The 14,662-nt window shown below is 35.9% G+C and overlaps 1 protein-coding gene across 1 annotated transcript in view; it reads right to left on the minus strand.

Moving 5' to 3' along the window:
* wdr27 (WD repeat domain 27) overlaps positions 1 to 14,662 on the minus strand; it is a 48,488-nt gene that overhangs the window by 28,261 nt on the left and 5,565 nt on the right. Inside the window, exons 9-18 of the mRNA XM_030155263.1 lie at positions 13,639 to 13,730; positions 12,534 to 12,598; positions 11,110 to 11,222; positions 9,172 to 9,245; positions 4,795 to 4,864; positions 3,991 to 4,059; positions 3,800 to 3,903; positions 2,991 to 3,080; positions 1,829 to 1,950; positions 213 to 346 (exon numbers count right to left, since the gene is read on the minus strand). Of these exons, the coding sequence (XP_030011123.1) occupies positions 213 to 346; positions 1,829 to 1,950; positions 2,991 to 3,080; positions 3,800 to 3,903; positions 3,991 to 4,059; positions 4,795 to 4,864; positions 9,172 to 9,245; positions 11,110 to 11,222; positions 12,534 to 12,598; positions 13,639 to 13,730 (933 nt within the window). The remainder of the gene's footprint in view (positions 1 to 212; positions 347 to 1,828; positions 1,951 to 2,990; positions 3,081 to 3,799; positions 3,904 to 3,990; positions 4,060 to 4,794; positions 4,865 to 9,171; positions 9,246 to 11,109; positions 11,223 to 12,533; positions 12,599 to 13,638; positions 13,731 to 14,662) is intronic.

Below are 14,662 nucleotides of genomic sequence, written 5' to 3' on the forward strand. Positions count from 1 at the left end.
TGGACGGCCGGATGTATTCCCTCTGGCGAGTGCAGAGGTATAAAAAAAATCCTGCACATGTTGGGTCCTTGTTTTCCTTTTGATTAGAATGCAATAAAAACATTTTAAGTGGAATAATAAATCAGCAGGCAGAAAAAGCACACATCAATATGCAAAACTAAACCTTATTATCAAGTACATGATAATTTGTTCAGTGATTACTATTCAGTTACCTTTTGATATCATCGCGATTCCCATCCACATTATACAGGTACAAATGTAGGGACGGTCCAGAGGCAAGAAGCAAAAACTTGTCAACGTAGTAGAATTGAGCACATCTGATGGGTTTGGAGAACATGCTGTCATCCTTGAAGAGGAAAGAGGCCAACAATACAAAATCAACATCTTTGAAGTAATAAAAAATTGCAAAATACATAAAATCCAAATTCATTCAAAACCATAAAATAAAAGTGCACTTTATGATTGTTTTATTCTTCTTAAAACCTTTTATTAATGGGATTTTCATGAATGAAAGACTAAAATATAACGTATGTGAAAAGTTTCATTTAAAATAGTTCCGATGTCTCCACAAAAAGAAGGGACTTAAGAAAAACATCTTCTTGAGAAATACTTTGCCTGGGACGTTAACATGTTTAACCTTAAGCCTCGAGGGTCTGGATAAGAGTCCACTGAAGCAGAAGGCACACACTGAAGAGCTACTTAAACACATATTTTACTCGGCCTTTGTTTAAAGTTGCACCACAGTGTCAACTCCCTGACATCCAAAGACTTCCAAAGATAAGAAAATTGTGAAATAATTGGCGATCTCTGAGGACATCTCTTTAGTATAACTAAGTATAACTGTGCAGATCTGTTTGTAATTCTGGCTAACCTCGACACAACTCTCGTCCCTAGAAAGACTTGTGTTTATCGCCAGGTTGTTTCACAAGATCCAAGCTCAAAACAATCTTGTTGAGTGGGAAAAAAAATGCAAGAATTGTTAGCAGGAGCAAAGGGAGACCCCAAATTTTGAGGACAGGGGCTTTTGTTTGCACTTGGCATGAGAAATCCCACACACTTCAAACTGTCTCATTAAATGTGATACCCAATGAAGTCAGAAGGGTCTGCACATTATCAGAGTTTTGGACGCTATGACGCCAGCAGATGCTTTGAATGACAAAATCACTATCTTGAGGCCAAAAAATACACAATTTCGTCATCCCAATTAATTTTCCTCTCTCTGTTTTAATTCCATTGAGCTATTCTTATTAAAAAAGGAAAAGGATAATTAACTTTTATTTCAACATGTCAAATACACTATACTTACAGCTTGAACACTGTGCAGAAATTACCTAAAAAAGCTCTACTATAAAAGTGTGCTATTACAGATTCTCTAATGTGTTATAGACAATACAGACACTGAGAGTTTATACTTGCAAAGCGGAGCAAAAATCCAACTACTGCGTGGACAGATGTACTTTCACACTGTCATCATCCAATCCTTGGTACAATTAATGCCTCCTCTAATGACAAAAGTGAGTTCATATGTTTGTGTGTCTATGAGTGCGGATTTGATTTACCTCTAAACCAATCGGAGTTTGTAGACCCTAACAGCGCGGACATTTTTGCAAAATGAGATCACTCTGGCTGGTCCACATTTCACTTCTGTTTCAGGGTTGGGGCTTGGGTTTAGGTTTAAATTGTGTGTGAGTTAAAGAGTGATTAGGCCCGAGGTCATGCTTTTAGTAGCAATGGTTTAAAGGGGAAAGTGAACTGAATGTAGTTAACAGAGAGGAATAAAATAGAAAGTAAAAGGTAATGTCTGTAAGTGATTGCATGGGACATTTACCATGATAATAGCAGGCTCTTGGCTCTGGAGGTTCCAGAGTCGTAGTGTCTGATCCTCTGATGCACTGAGCCAGTACTGTCTATTGAGACTCCAGCTCACACTGCTCACCGGCTTGTCATGCCCTGCACAAAAGTTGAAAGTCTTGTGATTAACCTGGAAAAACTGCGTGTGGTGCAACATTTACTTTTATGGTGCTGTTCAAAGCCTCAGAGGCAGAGTGAAGAGCAAAGGCTCACAGTGACCGTCTGGTCACCTCGACATCTGTCTTTTTATCTTTGCTGCGCCCTTGTGGAGACTTCCGAAGTATTCTTTGCACCATCGTGTGAGAGTAAACATTTGGTTGATGTGCTGTATTTGCTAGAGACTGCCAGACTTGATGTGGTCACTGGGTGGCAAGTGTTTTTCTTCAACCAACACCATTTACAATATCAGAAAAACTGTTGTTGAGTAGGAAAAATAGTATTTGTTAAAATTTGTTCTCAAAAGATAATGCGTTTTTCATCTTGACTTGGGTTTCATTCTGTGACATGAACAAATACGTCATGGATTAAGTATTTGGTTATACAACCAAGTCATGCTTTTCTGGTAAAAGAAAGCTCTCCATCTTCAATTCTGACAGTGATTGCTAAGTTAGAGAATACTTGGATTTTCCTGGAGTCTTTCATCTTAAGCCACTGATCCATTTCAGAGTATGTTAATCATATTTTAAAACAGCTGAAATAATACAAGGCTAAATCGTATCGTATTGCAGGATGAATTTCTTAGTAGTAATCTTTCCGCTGTCTGCTACATTTGAATAAATCTGAATATGAGCATAATTTTTTAAGAAGTCAACGATTAAAGATGTTATCATAAAAACAAGACACCAGGAGATACCATGCCTCATCCTAATGTCAAACTAAAGCTTAAAGTATGATAACAGTAATTTTCTTTGTCAGGTAAATTAATCGTTGCTGGAAAATACAGCAAATACTGCAATTACAAAAGACAAATTATATCTGACTTTGAAGTTTGCTCAAAAAACATAAGTATTGCATTAAAATAACCCCTAACAATAAGAAACACTTTCAAAGGTGGACTGTGGACAAAACAGTGAAGTGGCTAAGGAAAAATAAAACCCAGTGGTTTTCAAGGTATGGACACTAATGTTCACAGTATGCACCTGTGTAGACAGTTGGTTTGCCGGTTAGGGAGGACTTATATAATAACACTGAGGAGTCGCCAAGACCACACAGGAGTTGTTTCCCATCACCTGGGAGAGACAAGGTAACACAAGATCATTTTAGTAGGTTTTTACAAACAGCATATGATTTATTACATTTTAAACAAAGATGAGCAGCAGGGTCTCTTTTTTGACAATTTACAGAACTATTAAATTTAATATATAATTCTGCAACAATAATGACACTTTCAATATTTTGAGTTTTTATATAATTTAATACAAACCTCTTTTAAATGACTGGATTGGACAGTTTCAAGATGTGCTGTCAAGTCATTAGGTATGGATTATTGGATAATGTCATTTACCTCACTTCAATGAAACAGCATTTATGTGTAATTTGAGAATTCACAGCAACCTTACCTGCTACTAATTATTGGAGCTGCAAAGATGTTTACTATAAGGGTAGTATATATGAAATGAAACACATATTCTATGTGCTTCATTTTCTTAACCATCTCCACCAAGGACGTCATGGTTATGTTCTGGTTTGTTTGTCCATCAGCATTAAACAAATACAAGGAAAACTGTAATGAAACTTTGTGGGAGGTGGTATGGACCCATCACATTTTGGGGATCCAGAAAAAGGATCAGAATGTTGAAATGTATGTGCATACCTTTGTGGAAGTATATGCTCAAATGCATACAGTCCAGCTGCAGATTCAATCCTTGCTCATTCCTTTGTGCATTTTTTTTTTTTACTAACATGCAAATTTAGTATGAAATGATGACTTTTTTTTTTTTTAACTCACCTGAAAACTGAAGACAGTAGACGGGTTTGCTGGAGGTGCTAACCTGAATGTTTGGAATACTTGGTGCTGAACTTTCAGCTGGATAGTCTCTGAGGACTGAACACCTACATGATTGATATAGAAGACTTTAGTAGTTATCATTTTCAACTTTTCTTCTATTAACACTGTATTTTTGTATAGAGATCTCTTACTTGGTTTTGACAGCCTTTGTAGATGATGCACATTTCTGAACATTTGTTTTTGGAGAAAACATAACCCTTCTGGAAAGGAAAACAAGAAACAACTCATTACCCTTTACTATCGTTAAATTTTAAATGGTCATTATAAATAAATATGTTAAACACATGGTTGTAATTTGCAATAACTTCATAGTATCAAGCCTGATTTTGGATTCCACACTGTAAAAATGAACTGTTACAAGCTTGAACCCGCAGAGACCTTTACCAGTCACAGTTATTACTGTCATCATCGACTGCACCCTCACATTGTACAATAATGACACCCTGATCAAAAAACTGCTAAAGAAGATTTGAGAACTGCCTGGAACTGCTGCCGTCCATATTAGCCCAAACTGAGGTAACATTTCAGAAATCATGTGACTATTTAAAGATACACAGAGGAGGAGCAGTGGCATGTGCATTATGGGGTCTAACATGTTTTCAGGAAGTAGATCTACCAGCTACGTCTATGCCAGGTGGAGGATTCCTTGGAAAACAAAGAAAGATGGGTTTGACTGCTCTGCTGGACCCACTGCTCCCTAAAACCTCAATTGAAGGAGTATAAAATATCAATATTATTTATTAGAATGAGTAAATAAGAGTGAGACATTTTCAATAGACTTTCTTGGTGTTCTTATGGAATGTGATTCTGGTACAACACGTGAAATCACACTTTCATTAACATCGTCAGCAATCACTTAGGTGCAGTCAGACAATTAGAGCCATTAAGTCATAGATGACAGTCTGCTGCAACTGTAAAAAGTTACTGTGACTCACCTTGGGGCCCGGCTGTATCCAGATGACACCACTTTTGAATTGAAGACCAGAGGTTGCTCCTTTATACCTCCTTTATCAGGAGATAAGGCAGTCAGTACAGAAAAAAAAACACCATATGAGTCCACATCAGTATGTAAACAAGGCAAAAACTAATACATAAATATAACATATGCATTGTGTAAAATATATTTGATTATGTTATATCAGGATTTTTGTGGATTATACTGGGTGAGAGGGATTTAACATTATTAGCTGTCTGTTCTGTACTCTGTGTGCATCAGCCACAAACGGTGGGATGAGGCATTCGGCTCCCTGTTTGCTGTCAGTGCTTTTTACGATATTACAATGAGGTCACTTTTTCCACAGCCATTAAAATGTGTGAGGCTTTCCAAAAACTGTCAGATACAGGCAAAGAAAAAAAGAACCACATAATCTAAGGAGCAAGTTAGAAATCACGTCAGACAGAAATGCAAAAAAAAAAGGTTTAAACTTCAATTAAATGATAGATTATCACTGTATAAATATAATTACAACATGATTTTTACAATATAAATGATCAATCACTAAGACGCTGAATATTAGTGGCAAGTAAATAAGGAAATGGGAGGAAACAGTGCCGCTGTTACCTATAAAATGAGTCTAAATTCCTAGATACAGCTGATAAATAGCTTTTTCTGGAATGATATATAAGGTTTCTCAGTTCAATGACAGATTAAACATTAACCTGAAAAATATTTATGTAAAAGACTGATTGATACTGTTGTCTGATCCAGTTTTGGATTGATTTCTTTCTGTCAGTATACAATAGCAGGTAGAAATGTTAGGGCTATAACAGAAACACTACAGTATATTAAAAAATAAAATACAGAATGTACAATAGAATGTTCCTCTTTTTCTCCATTGTGTCGGTTGTGGGGTGGGGTACTGGAAAAAGTTTTGTTTTTTTTAATCCGGAGCATATTATAGACAGAAAACTAAGCCTTCATGGCCAGAAATCTAATTACCTGGCATGGTAATCACTTTTGCTCAATAACCCTATTGACCTCCCACTGATATTTAATAGTCATTTAGTTTTATGAAGCAGTAAAAATCTAATTATTCACCCCTATAATTTACACTGATATTACACTAGACATTATTTGAAACAAAGTGAGAGTTTAGACAAACTTCCAAACCAAGTTTTATCTGTGTGAAATCCCATTGGTATGCTTTTTTTTTTTTTTTTTTTTTACAGCTTTCATTCTGAAATGCTTGAGTCATAATATTAAATAAATTCTCTGCTAGCTCAAAACAGCATACACAGGTTCTTTTGGTACAAGTACAGTTGAACATCATCACAGCACTAACCTGCTGTACTGGAGTCTCCATATGTAGAGCTGAATATACTGCAACTGTACATTATAACTTTTGGATTTACAGGATGAAACATATGCATCACTTTAGGTTTTTGTCATTTAAGATGTAGCAATGACCCATTTTGCAGTTTGTGTTTCTTGCATACGCCTTTCAAGACTCAGGGCTGCAGGAGAGTTTATACTAAAATGAACCACTAACTGTTAAGATGGTAAATGTTAGACCTCCCTCTGAGTTAGCTCTTGAATGAGGCCCAAGAAAAAGACTAAATAATTCAAGCTTCTAAAAATGTATGAACCACAGCAGGTATATGTGTCTCTAAAATATTACTTTGAGTGTAACCCAACTCTTTGGTATGAGTTATTGCCTTAGTGATCTGTGAAAAGTAGGGCGCACAGTAGGAGAAAGGAGTGAGAGCAAATGTGGGGAGGTATCAGAGCCACAGAGACTGAACACTGGCAGGAATTACAGCCAAAAGTAGAGGCTGATAGCGGCGAAAATCTACTAGCATCAGAAAAAATAAGGCTGGCCACGTGGAGCACATATACAGTCTGCAGACAATAAACGTATCCAGATGAAAAAGAGCATCTGATGGAGATAAAGACATCAAAACTGACCCTCAAAACTTGACTGCAAATCAAAATCAAATTGACATCCTCTCTTCCATCCGCAAAGGTTCAGTTCATAGGATTTAGGGATATTTCGGAGAATCCATTCACCAAAGAGAATTATAACATTTAGATGTAGCTTTTCATTATTTTATCCCATAAAGACCCAAACAACCACTGGCGACCAAAATCACCTACCAATATCAAATGTTTAATAACTTCTGATTCATTAATCTTATCAATCCATATAAATAATTAGTGTAAAATACAGTTTGTCATCTTTTCATGGTCATCAGATATGACCTATTTCGACGTTTCAGAGGCTCCGTAGTGAATGTGGAAACACCATCATCTTCTACAAAATTGATTCACCGGTAAAACCCATGGAGTTGGATCAATGACAGTGGATGAAAAAGCTTGATTTATATTCAGTTAATGATAAATTTTGTTGAAAAAGTCACATTTTCTTAATTTTTCATTCTGTTTCTTATATATATATATATATATATATTATGACAAGTTTAATCTGAGCTTTTATGAACATCTACATGATCAGTGAATTAAATATGGGAAAATATCTTATTTTTATTGAAGAAACGCAAAATACAGAGGATAATATTAATAATTTTTTTGGTCTTTGGTCACTCAAAGCACTTTACATTATTCATTTGCTCTCACATTCCCCCTCTTGTGGTGGTAAACTACACCTGTAGCCACAGCTGCCCAGGGGCAGATGGACAGAGGTGTGGCTGCCAATTCGCACCAATAGCCCCTCCGACCACCACCGAACATTCATACACCAGTGTGAGTGGCACTGGAGGCAAGGAGGGTGAAGTGTCTTGCGCAAGGACACAATGGACTGACTAGTACAGTGCGGGATTTGAACTGCCAACCCTTTGGTTATTAGACAACCTGCGCTACCATCTGAGCCATGACCACCCCCAAATATTACAATAAATAGTGGTAAATCACTTAAGAAAGGTTAAATAGAGAGACAAATTAACTTAGGAACTGCCGGAAAAGTAACCCTGGGTCCTTATAGGTTATACAATTTTCGGAACTATCTTTATGCTCGGATGTCCTCAGGTTAAATCACACACGTAAACGTTGCAACAATTTGCAAAATTTTTATGATGTTCTAGATTCTGTTGGTAGGTCTGTACTTTAAATTCATATTTTTTGGTGGGAAAGAGAGAAATTCTGTCATTTCCTGAGTGTGAAAGTGCCAAATTCTGCACAATCAAAGTCAAAGAATACACTGAACAAATCCTTGTTTTTGGAGCAGGATCTGAATCTGTGTCCTGTCATAGTAAGTTGATATCTTGCAGCTCACACTTCTTTAATTTAGATCAATCTGAGCCTGTCAAGAGCTTGTCTCTCCTTTTGGAATTATTAAATTCACAAAGGATGCAATGTAATCGGCCTATTTAATGGTTTGTTGTTGTTGTGAAGATTGCACCAAAGCTGTTGCTCTGATTTTTGTGAAAGTTGGCAGAAGGGTAGAGTATGGAATCAGGACAAAACTGGTAAATTTTAGAGAAGATACAGACGAAGAGGTGGAAGATTTGCAATGTTTTTACGATAGGGAATTTAATCGAATTAGTGAACAGCGGGGCCTTGGCAGAGGTACACACTACCGAAAACGGAGGTTCGCCCTAGTTTCCTCAAAAGTTCCGGTAGATTGTGTTCCAGACTTATAATGGAAGAACAGTTTTTCTTTCCAGGGGTCTTGTGGCTTTATGGTGTAATTTGTATACAATTCCCTAGATTTTCTTTAAAACACAGAGATACATGGTGGGTTGTATTAGTCCATAAATGTCTGTGGTTTCTGGTCTGACATGGCAGTCACGCAGCACCCCTAGACTCCCCTACATAGTCTGGCCCTTGCAGTTCTCCTCTCTCCAGCTGTGGGTGTCTGGCTCACACTGGTTATCTCAGCATTAACTCTATGTGAGAGCAAAATGTAAACCACAGTATAGGTATCCAAAATAAAAGTTTCATGCTGTAAAATTCTAATGATACACCGAAGAACCACAAATAGCCTCGTTTCACCGAGGAATCCACTGCAACAAGAAGAAACCTTAAAACAAAGTGGGCTAATTAGAGACAATTTATCTGTCTAGATGTATTATGTACTGACTATTGCACAATTACAATGCAAAGGTTTAGATATTTCCCTTCCCCTATATTTACAGATAATAATGAGTTTCTCAATTGCTCTTATAATTGCTTAACAGACATACTATAAACCTACAGTAAGTGCATTTTAAGAGAATCACATTGCTGCCAAGTGAATTTAAATGGGCCGTAAATTTAAAGCCCAATGTCCACAGACAATAATATTTAACATTTTTTTTCTATTTTATGATATGTATGGGAGAGGATTGAATCCTAAAACAACAATAAGGTTGCTAACCTCTCTTTTTAGCATGGCTGCTTTCCCTCTTCTTTAACTCAGCATTCAGGGGAGAATCAAGCAGTGGAGGTGAACTGAAAAAAATAAAAAGGTGAAAATGGAGGAAAGTGTTACTGGATGAAGCATTTTTCCAGCATGTGGGTTATTAGTCTCTCTTATTCTTGGTACCGTGGCATTGTTGAGTCATGAAAAAACAGATGGCAAGAATGGTTACAAGAGGCCAAGTTAATATGGAAATGTCAGAGGCAGGAGAAGGTATGAAAAGACCAATTGAAAAATAGTCTACACCACTAGAAACAAAATAAATAATTGAATCATTCTGAGTTTTAATAAGGTCACGAGATTATGCTGTAGCTCATTAACTACATATTTCTGAAAGCACAAATATACTTTGAAGTAATAAATGAGCCATTTCGAGACACCAATAAGTACAGGTAATAACTAAAACGCAATTTTAAACTTGAGGTTTTTAAGAGGCATCACAGTGGGAGTGAACGATTTGCTTGATTAAGCGCTACATAAAACATATATAGCAAGTCATGAGGACTTTCCAGGTCAGACTTAAGATCATTATCCACAAATAAACCATTCATTATGAGCAAAGCATTTTCAGCCTGAAAAAACAAAACATTGCAAGCTACTTAAAAGCAGCAATTTTCTTTTTCTGCCACATTTACAGTTTATAACGCACTAGCACCACTGAATAAACTCCAGAACCTTTAATTCATTAATAGAATACAGGCGGTAGATTTATGTATTTAGAATTTTTTGACCAAGTGACTACGTAACCGGGCTACAGCACCAAAACTTAGGCAGAGCAGCCACTGTGGAAGATGCTGAGGGAATATGATGGCTAATGCTTTAATACAAAAGCCATACCACCAATGCAAGTGTCAAAATAGAATAGAATAGAATAGAATAGAATAGAATAGAATAGAATAGAATAGAATAGAATAGAATAGAATGCCTTTATTGTCATTATACATATGTACAACGAAATTAAAAACAGAAGTGAAATGAGGAAAAAACACTGAAAGTAAGCCACTGATGGTGGCAAGAAAAACATGTGACATATAAAGACCTTACTTAAAGGAGTGATATTTTGCTTTTTAAATGGAATTATGCATTTTAAAGCATTTCCCTGTGGTCTACATAAACTGTGCATGCCATGCTTGGGTCTGAATTCTTCATTAATTCAACTCCACATGTCCATCTTTAACCCTGTTTCTGAGTAATGACACCAGAAAGGATGTTTTGAGAGCTGGCCCTTTAAATGTACATGAGCCACTTCACGCCCCGCCCCCTCCAGGTTGTTGGCTGTGCTGCTCTGTCCCATTCAGCCACTTATGTTCGTTAATACAACCAACAACTGAACATTTTAGGCAATTGGTTTGAAGTTTGGACATATTTTCAGTATGGACTACAACCGCTGCTGCTTACAAACAATTGTAGCGTACTCAGAGAAATGTTCATCGGATGTCTTGACCTTATATGTGCAAATGTTGTGACATAACTTGTTATAGACACAACAAATTAAGAAGAAATCACAACAGGTTGTAGAAATCTGTTTGATTTTTGCCAAAATGAATATAAAGACAGCTTTGCAGCACCTGGAGGGTTCAAATTCACACTTTTGGATCTATTAGGGTCCCCAAATACACAAATAAATGTATCAAACAGTAATAAAAGTGGGTTTAGCTAAATATGACCCCTTTAAATGAAGATCCTTTTCTATTTCTATAGTTTCTTGTCAACATCTGCAGCTTACATTCATGGTTTCTTCTTCATTTCACTTCTGTTTTGACACTTGAGTTTGATTTGTGACTTTCACAGTCATGTTGTGAACCATCTTGGTCAACCAAAGAACCAAAGAGAGCATGCAGTGTGAGAAAACACATGGCATTCCTCTATATATTCGGCTTTAAATATGGGTGATACCTTGGAAATACTGAGAAACCTTTGCCTCCAGCCCAGATCCTCGTCAGGTCATCTGGACTAAACTCCAACAGGACCACACATGGAGTAAACAAAGAGCTCACAAAAAACACCATCTGTGGGACAAGGAATTCAAATGACATAAAATCAAACCTATGGTATTTGTTCATAAATAAGTGAGAGGATGTGTGTACTTGGCATGTATGTCAAATACAAATCTCTGTTAAAATAAATATAAATCATTTGATTTGATATACACCAAAGTCAACTCTTTATAATTTATATTCCATATAATCCTAAAGTATGGAAGTAAATCTGTCTCATCAGATTTTGAATTATAAAAGCCATTGAATTTCTAGCACTGACATTTTTTTTGCACTGAAATTAAGTATCTGAATTTTTTGCCTCTGAATTCACCTATGTTCATAAATGTAGAATAAAAAAAAAAAAATTCAGATGCAAAAATTTCAGATGCAAAAAATTCAGATGCAAAAATTCAGATGCAAAAAAATTTAGACGCAAAAAATTCAGACACAAAAAATTCAGATCACACATCCATGCTGAGCGTCTTCTTGCGTCCATGTCACATGACCAACCTACCGTAACTCGATTGGCTGGCTGTCGGTTCAGCTTGAGACAGAATCGATTGCTTTTCCTTGGTGTCCCGGATGTATGATCTGAATTTTTTGCTTCTGATTTTTTTGCTTCTGAATTTTTTGCATGTGAATTTTTTGCATCTGAATTTTTTGCGTCTGAATTTTTTGCTTCTGATTTTTTTGCTTCTGAATTTTTGGATCTGAATTTTTTGCTTCAGAATTTTTTGCATCTGATTTTATTTTAGTCTAAATTTGTGAACATAGTTAAATTGAGAGACAAAAAATTCAGATGCTTAATTTCAGTGCAAAAAAATTCAGTGCTAGAAATTCAATGGCTTTTATAATTCAAAATCTGATGAGACACATTTACTTCCATACTAAAGTGGCTTCTAAAGACAAAAAATCCACATCCACTTATTCAAAAGAAACCAATAGAGTAGTTTAACTTTCTATTCATTAATATGTATTATTTCATATCATATGCTTAGGAACAGCTGCAATGCTAAAAATAAAAAACCTATTTACAAGTATGCACTGTACTTATATCAAATGAATGGAAGGAGTAATTCTGTACAGTATCTTTATCAAGTTTCATGCTGGTTTATGTAATTATTATAGAAATTACCAGAGGTGGGTAATCCCAGCTCCATAGAGTAAAAGTCCTGCCATGTATTTGTTCCAACCACCCAATTGGATGAGCATAATTCCTCATCCAGGTAGATGAAGGGATAATTAGTGGAATCACCTGTGTTAAGTGAACAGGTAGAACCAATTCATGTCAGGACTTTTACTCTATGGAGTTGGGATTACCTACCTCTAGAAATTACTCACCGATTTATTGTAGCCTGTAGAGACAGACCACGATCCAGCCATTGTGATGTTCATTTTGGGATAATCTATGATAAATAAACATCAGTGAGTATTTTGGATGCATTTCCAATTCAAAACCATATGACAAATTTATTTAAGACATCTCAGTGGACAGAAGACAAGGAAAAGGCTGGTTTTACAGAAAAAGATCTCAAATAATTTGCAGGATTTGTGGCACAGTTATTTCAGTTTGTAACTGGATGCAAAAGAAAGAAAGAAAGAAAGAAAGAACTAAAACTATTTAAATAGGTTGATTGATTAGGCAGACAGATAGACAGACAGAAAGAAAGAAAGAAAGAAAGAAAGAAAGAAAGAAAGAAAGAAAGAAAGAAAGAAAGAAAGAAAGAAAGAAAGAAAGAAAGAAAGAAAGAAAGAAAGAAAGAAAGAAAGAACCAAAACTATTTAAATAGGTTGATTGATTAGACAGACAGACAGACAGAAAGAAAGAAAGAAGAAAGAAAGAAAGAAAGAAAGAAAGAAAGAAAGAAAGAAAGAAAGAAAGAAAGAAAGAAAGAAAGAAAGAAAGAAAGAAAACTAAAACTATTTAAATAGGTTGACTGATTAGACAGACAGACAGACAGACAGAAAGAAAGAAAGAAAGAAAGAAAGAGAGAGAGAGAGAGAGAGAGAGAGAGAGAGAAAGAAAGAAAGAAAGAAAGAAAGAAAGAAAGAAAGAAAGAAAGAAAGAAAGAAAGAAAGAAAGAAAGAAAGAACTAAAACTATTTAAATAGGTTGATTGATTAGACAGACAGATAGACAGACAGAAAGAAAGACAGAAAGAAAGAAAGAAAGAAAGAAAGAAAGAAAGAAAGAAAGAAAGAAAGAACTAAAACTATTTAAATAGGTTGATTGATTAGACAGAAAGAAAGAAAGAAAGAAAGAAAGAAAGAAAGAAAGAAAGAAAGAAAGAAAGAAAGAAAGAAAGAAAGAAAGAAAGAAAGAAAGAAAGAAAGAAAGGCTCCCCCTCCTTTAAAAAACAAACATATCCTTATAAATATTCTGAAGTAGTACAACAGTAGCCAAATACGGTGAAATGGCCAAAAATGCCACACAACCATCAGCATACCTTTAAAATAAAGCACTGTTAGGAGTTCGGAGGTAGCCAGGTCGAGTATGTACAGGCCATCTGAGCTCCCAATACACAGCCAGCTGTTGTCCCTGTGGGGGCCCACACAGAAACATACTAAAACGCTGTCAGAGCTTTTCCCGTACTCTTTTTCCCAAATCAGTTAAGGAAAATCAATGTAACCACATATGAAAGAAAAAAAACATACTAATGTGATGGAGTGGCAAAGTTTGCACAGTATAGGACTTGAATTTCCATTGGCTTCATGTGACCTAAACCGTGTCCACAAGGCAAGATGGAAACTACAGCCACATCGTGTAGAAAAGAGAGGAAGTTGAGTCTGAAGGGTTGCCAGTGATTGTGCACTTCCTGCACTAAGCTACACGCTGTGATTATGATACTGTGAAGAATGCATCCTCTATAGTAGTCTGGTTTTACATTTTAGTGGCTCATTATTTTCATGCTGAGCATATGCTTCCATACAGGATGGAGACAATTAAAGCTACTACGCGTGGAATTTTTTTTAGATGGGTATTGCATTTTTCTGTTCCGAAAGCATTAGTTGGCAGAAAAATAAACATACTACAGCATACTGCAATGTCTTTCCAATGCAAGTCATACAAAAAACAGTTAACATACCTGATAATGCTATCCTTAAGCACTTCAGTGTTTACAGCTGATAAACATATGATCTCTCAACTATTCTAAAATGAAAATTAACCAAAAACTTTCACACATAGAGCAACGCACGTGCTTATTAAGTGCCTGCTTCCTATGTCTATATCAAATATTTAAACAGCCTGAAACAGTTTATGTTTCTAACCAGCAAAGTTTCCTGTGATGTCTTCAGTGACTGCACAGACGCAGGCACAAATGTTCCCATGAATATTTTAGGATTTTTTCCAGTATTTTGTGACAGTATGACATAGCGGTAATGTCAGAAATATGCAATCCTTATTTTATTGAATTGATTGTGTCATATTTTCCTGGAACACACATAGTTTTTACCTTGTGGAAATAAAAA

This window comes from Sphaeramia orbicularis, chromosome 15 (assembly GCF_902148855.1).
Source record: "Sphaeramia orbicularis chromosome 15, fSphaOr1.1, whole genome shotgun sequence".
Lineage (NCBI taxonomy): Eukaryota > Metazoa > Chordata > Actinopteri > Kurtiformes > Apogonidae > Sphaeramia > Sphaeramia orbicularis.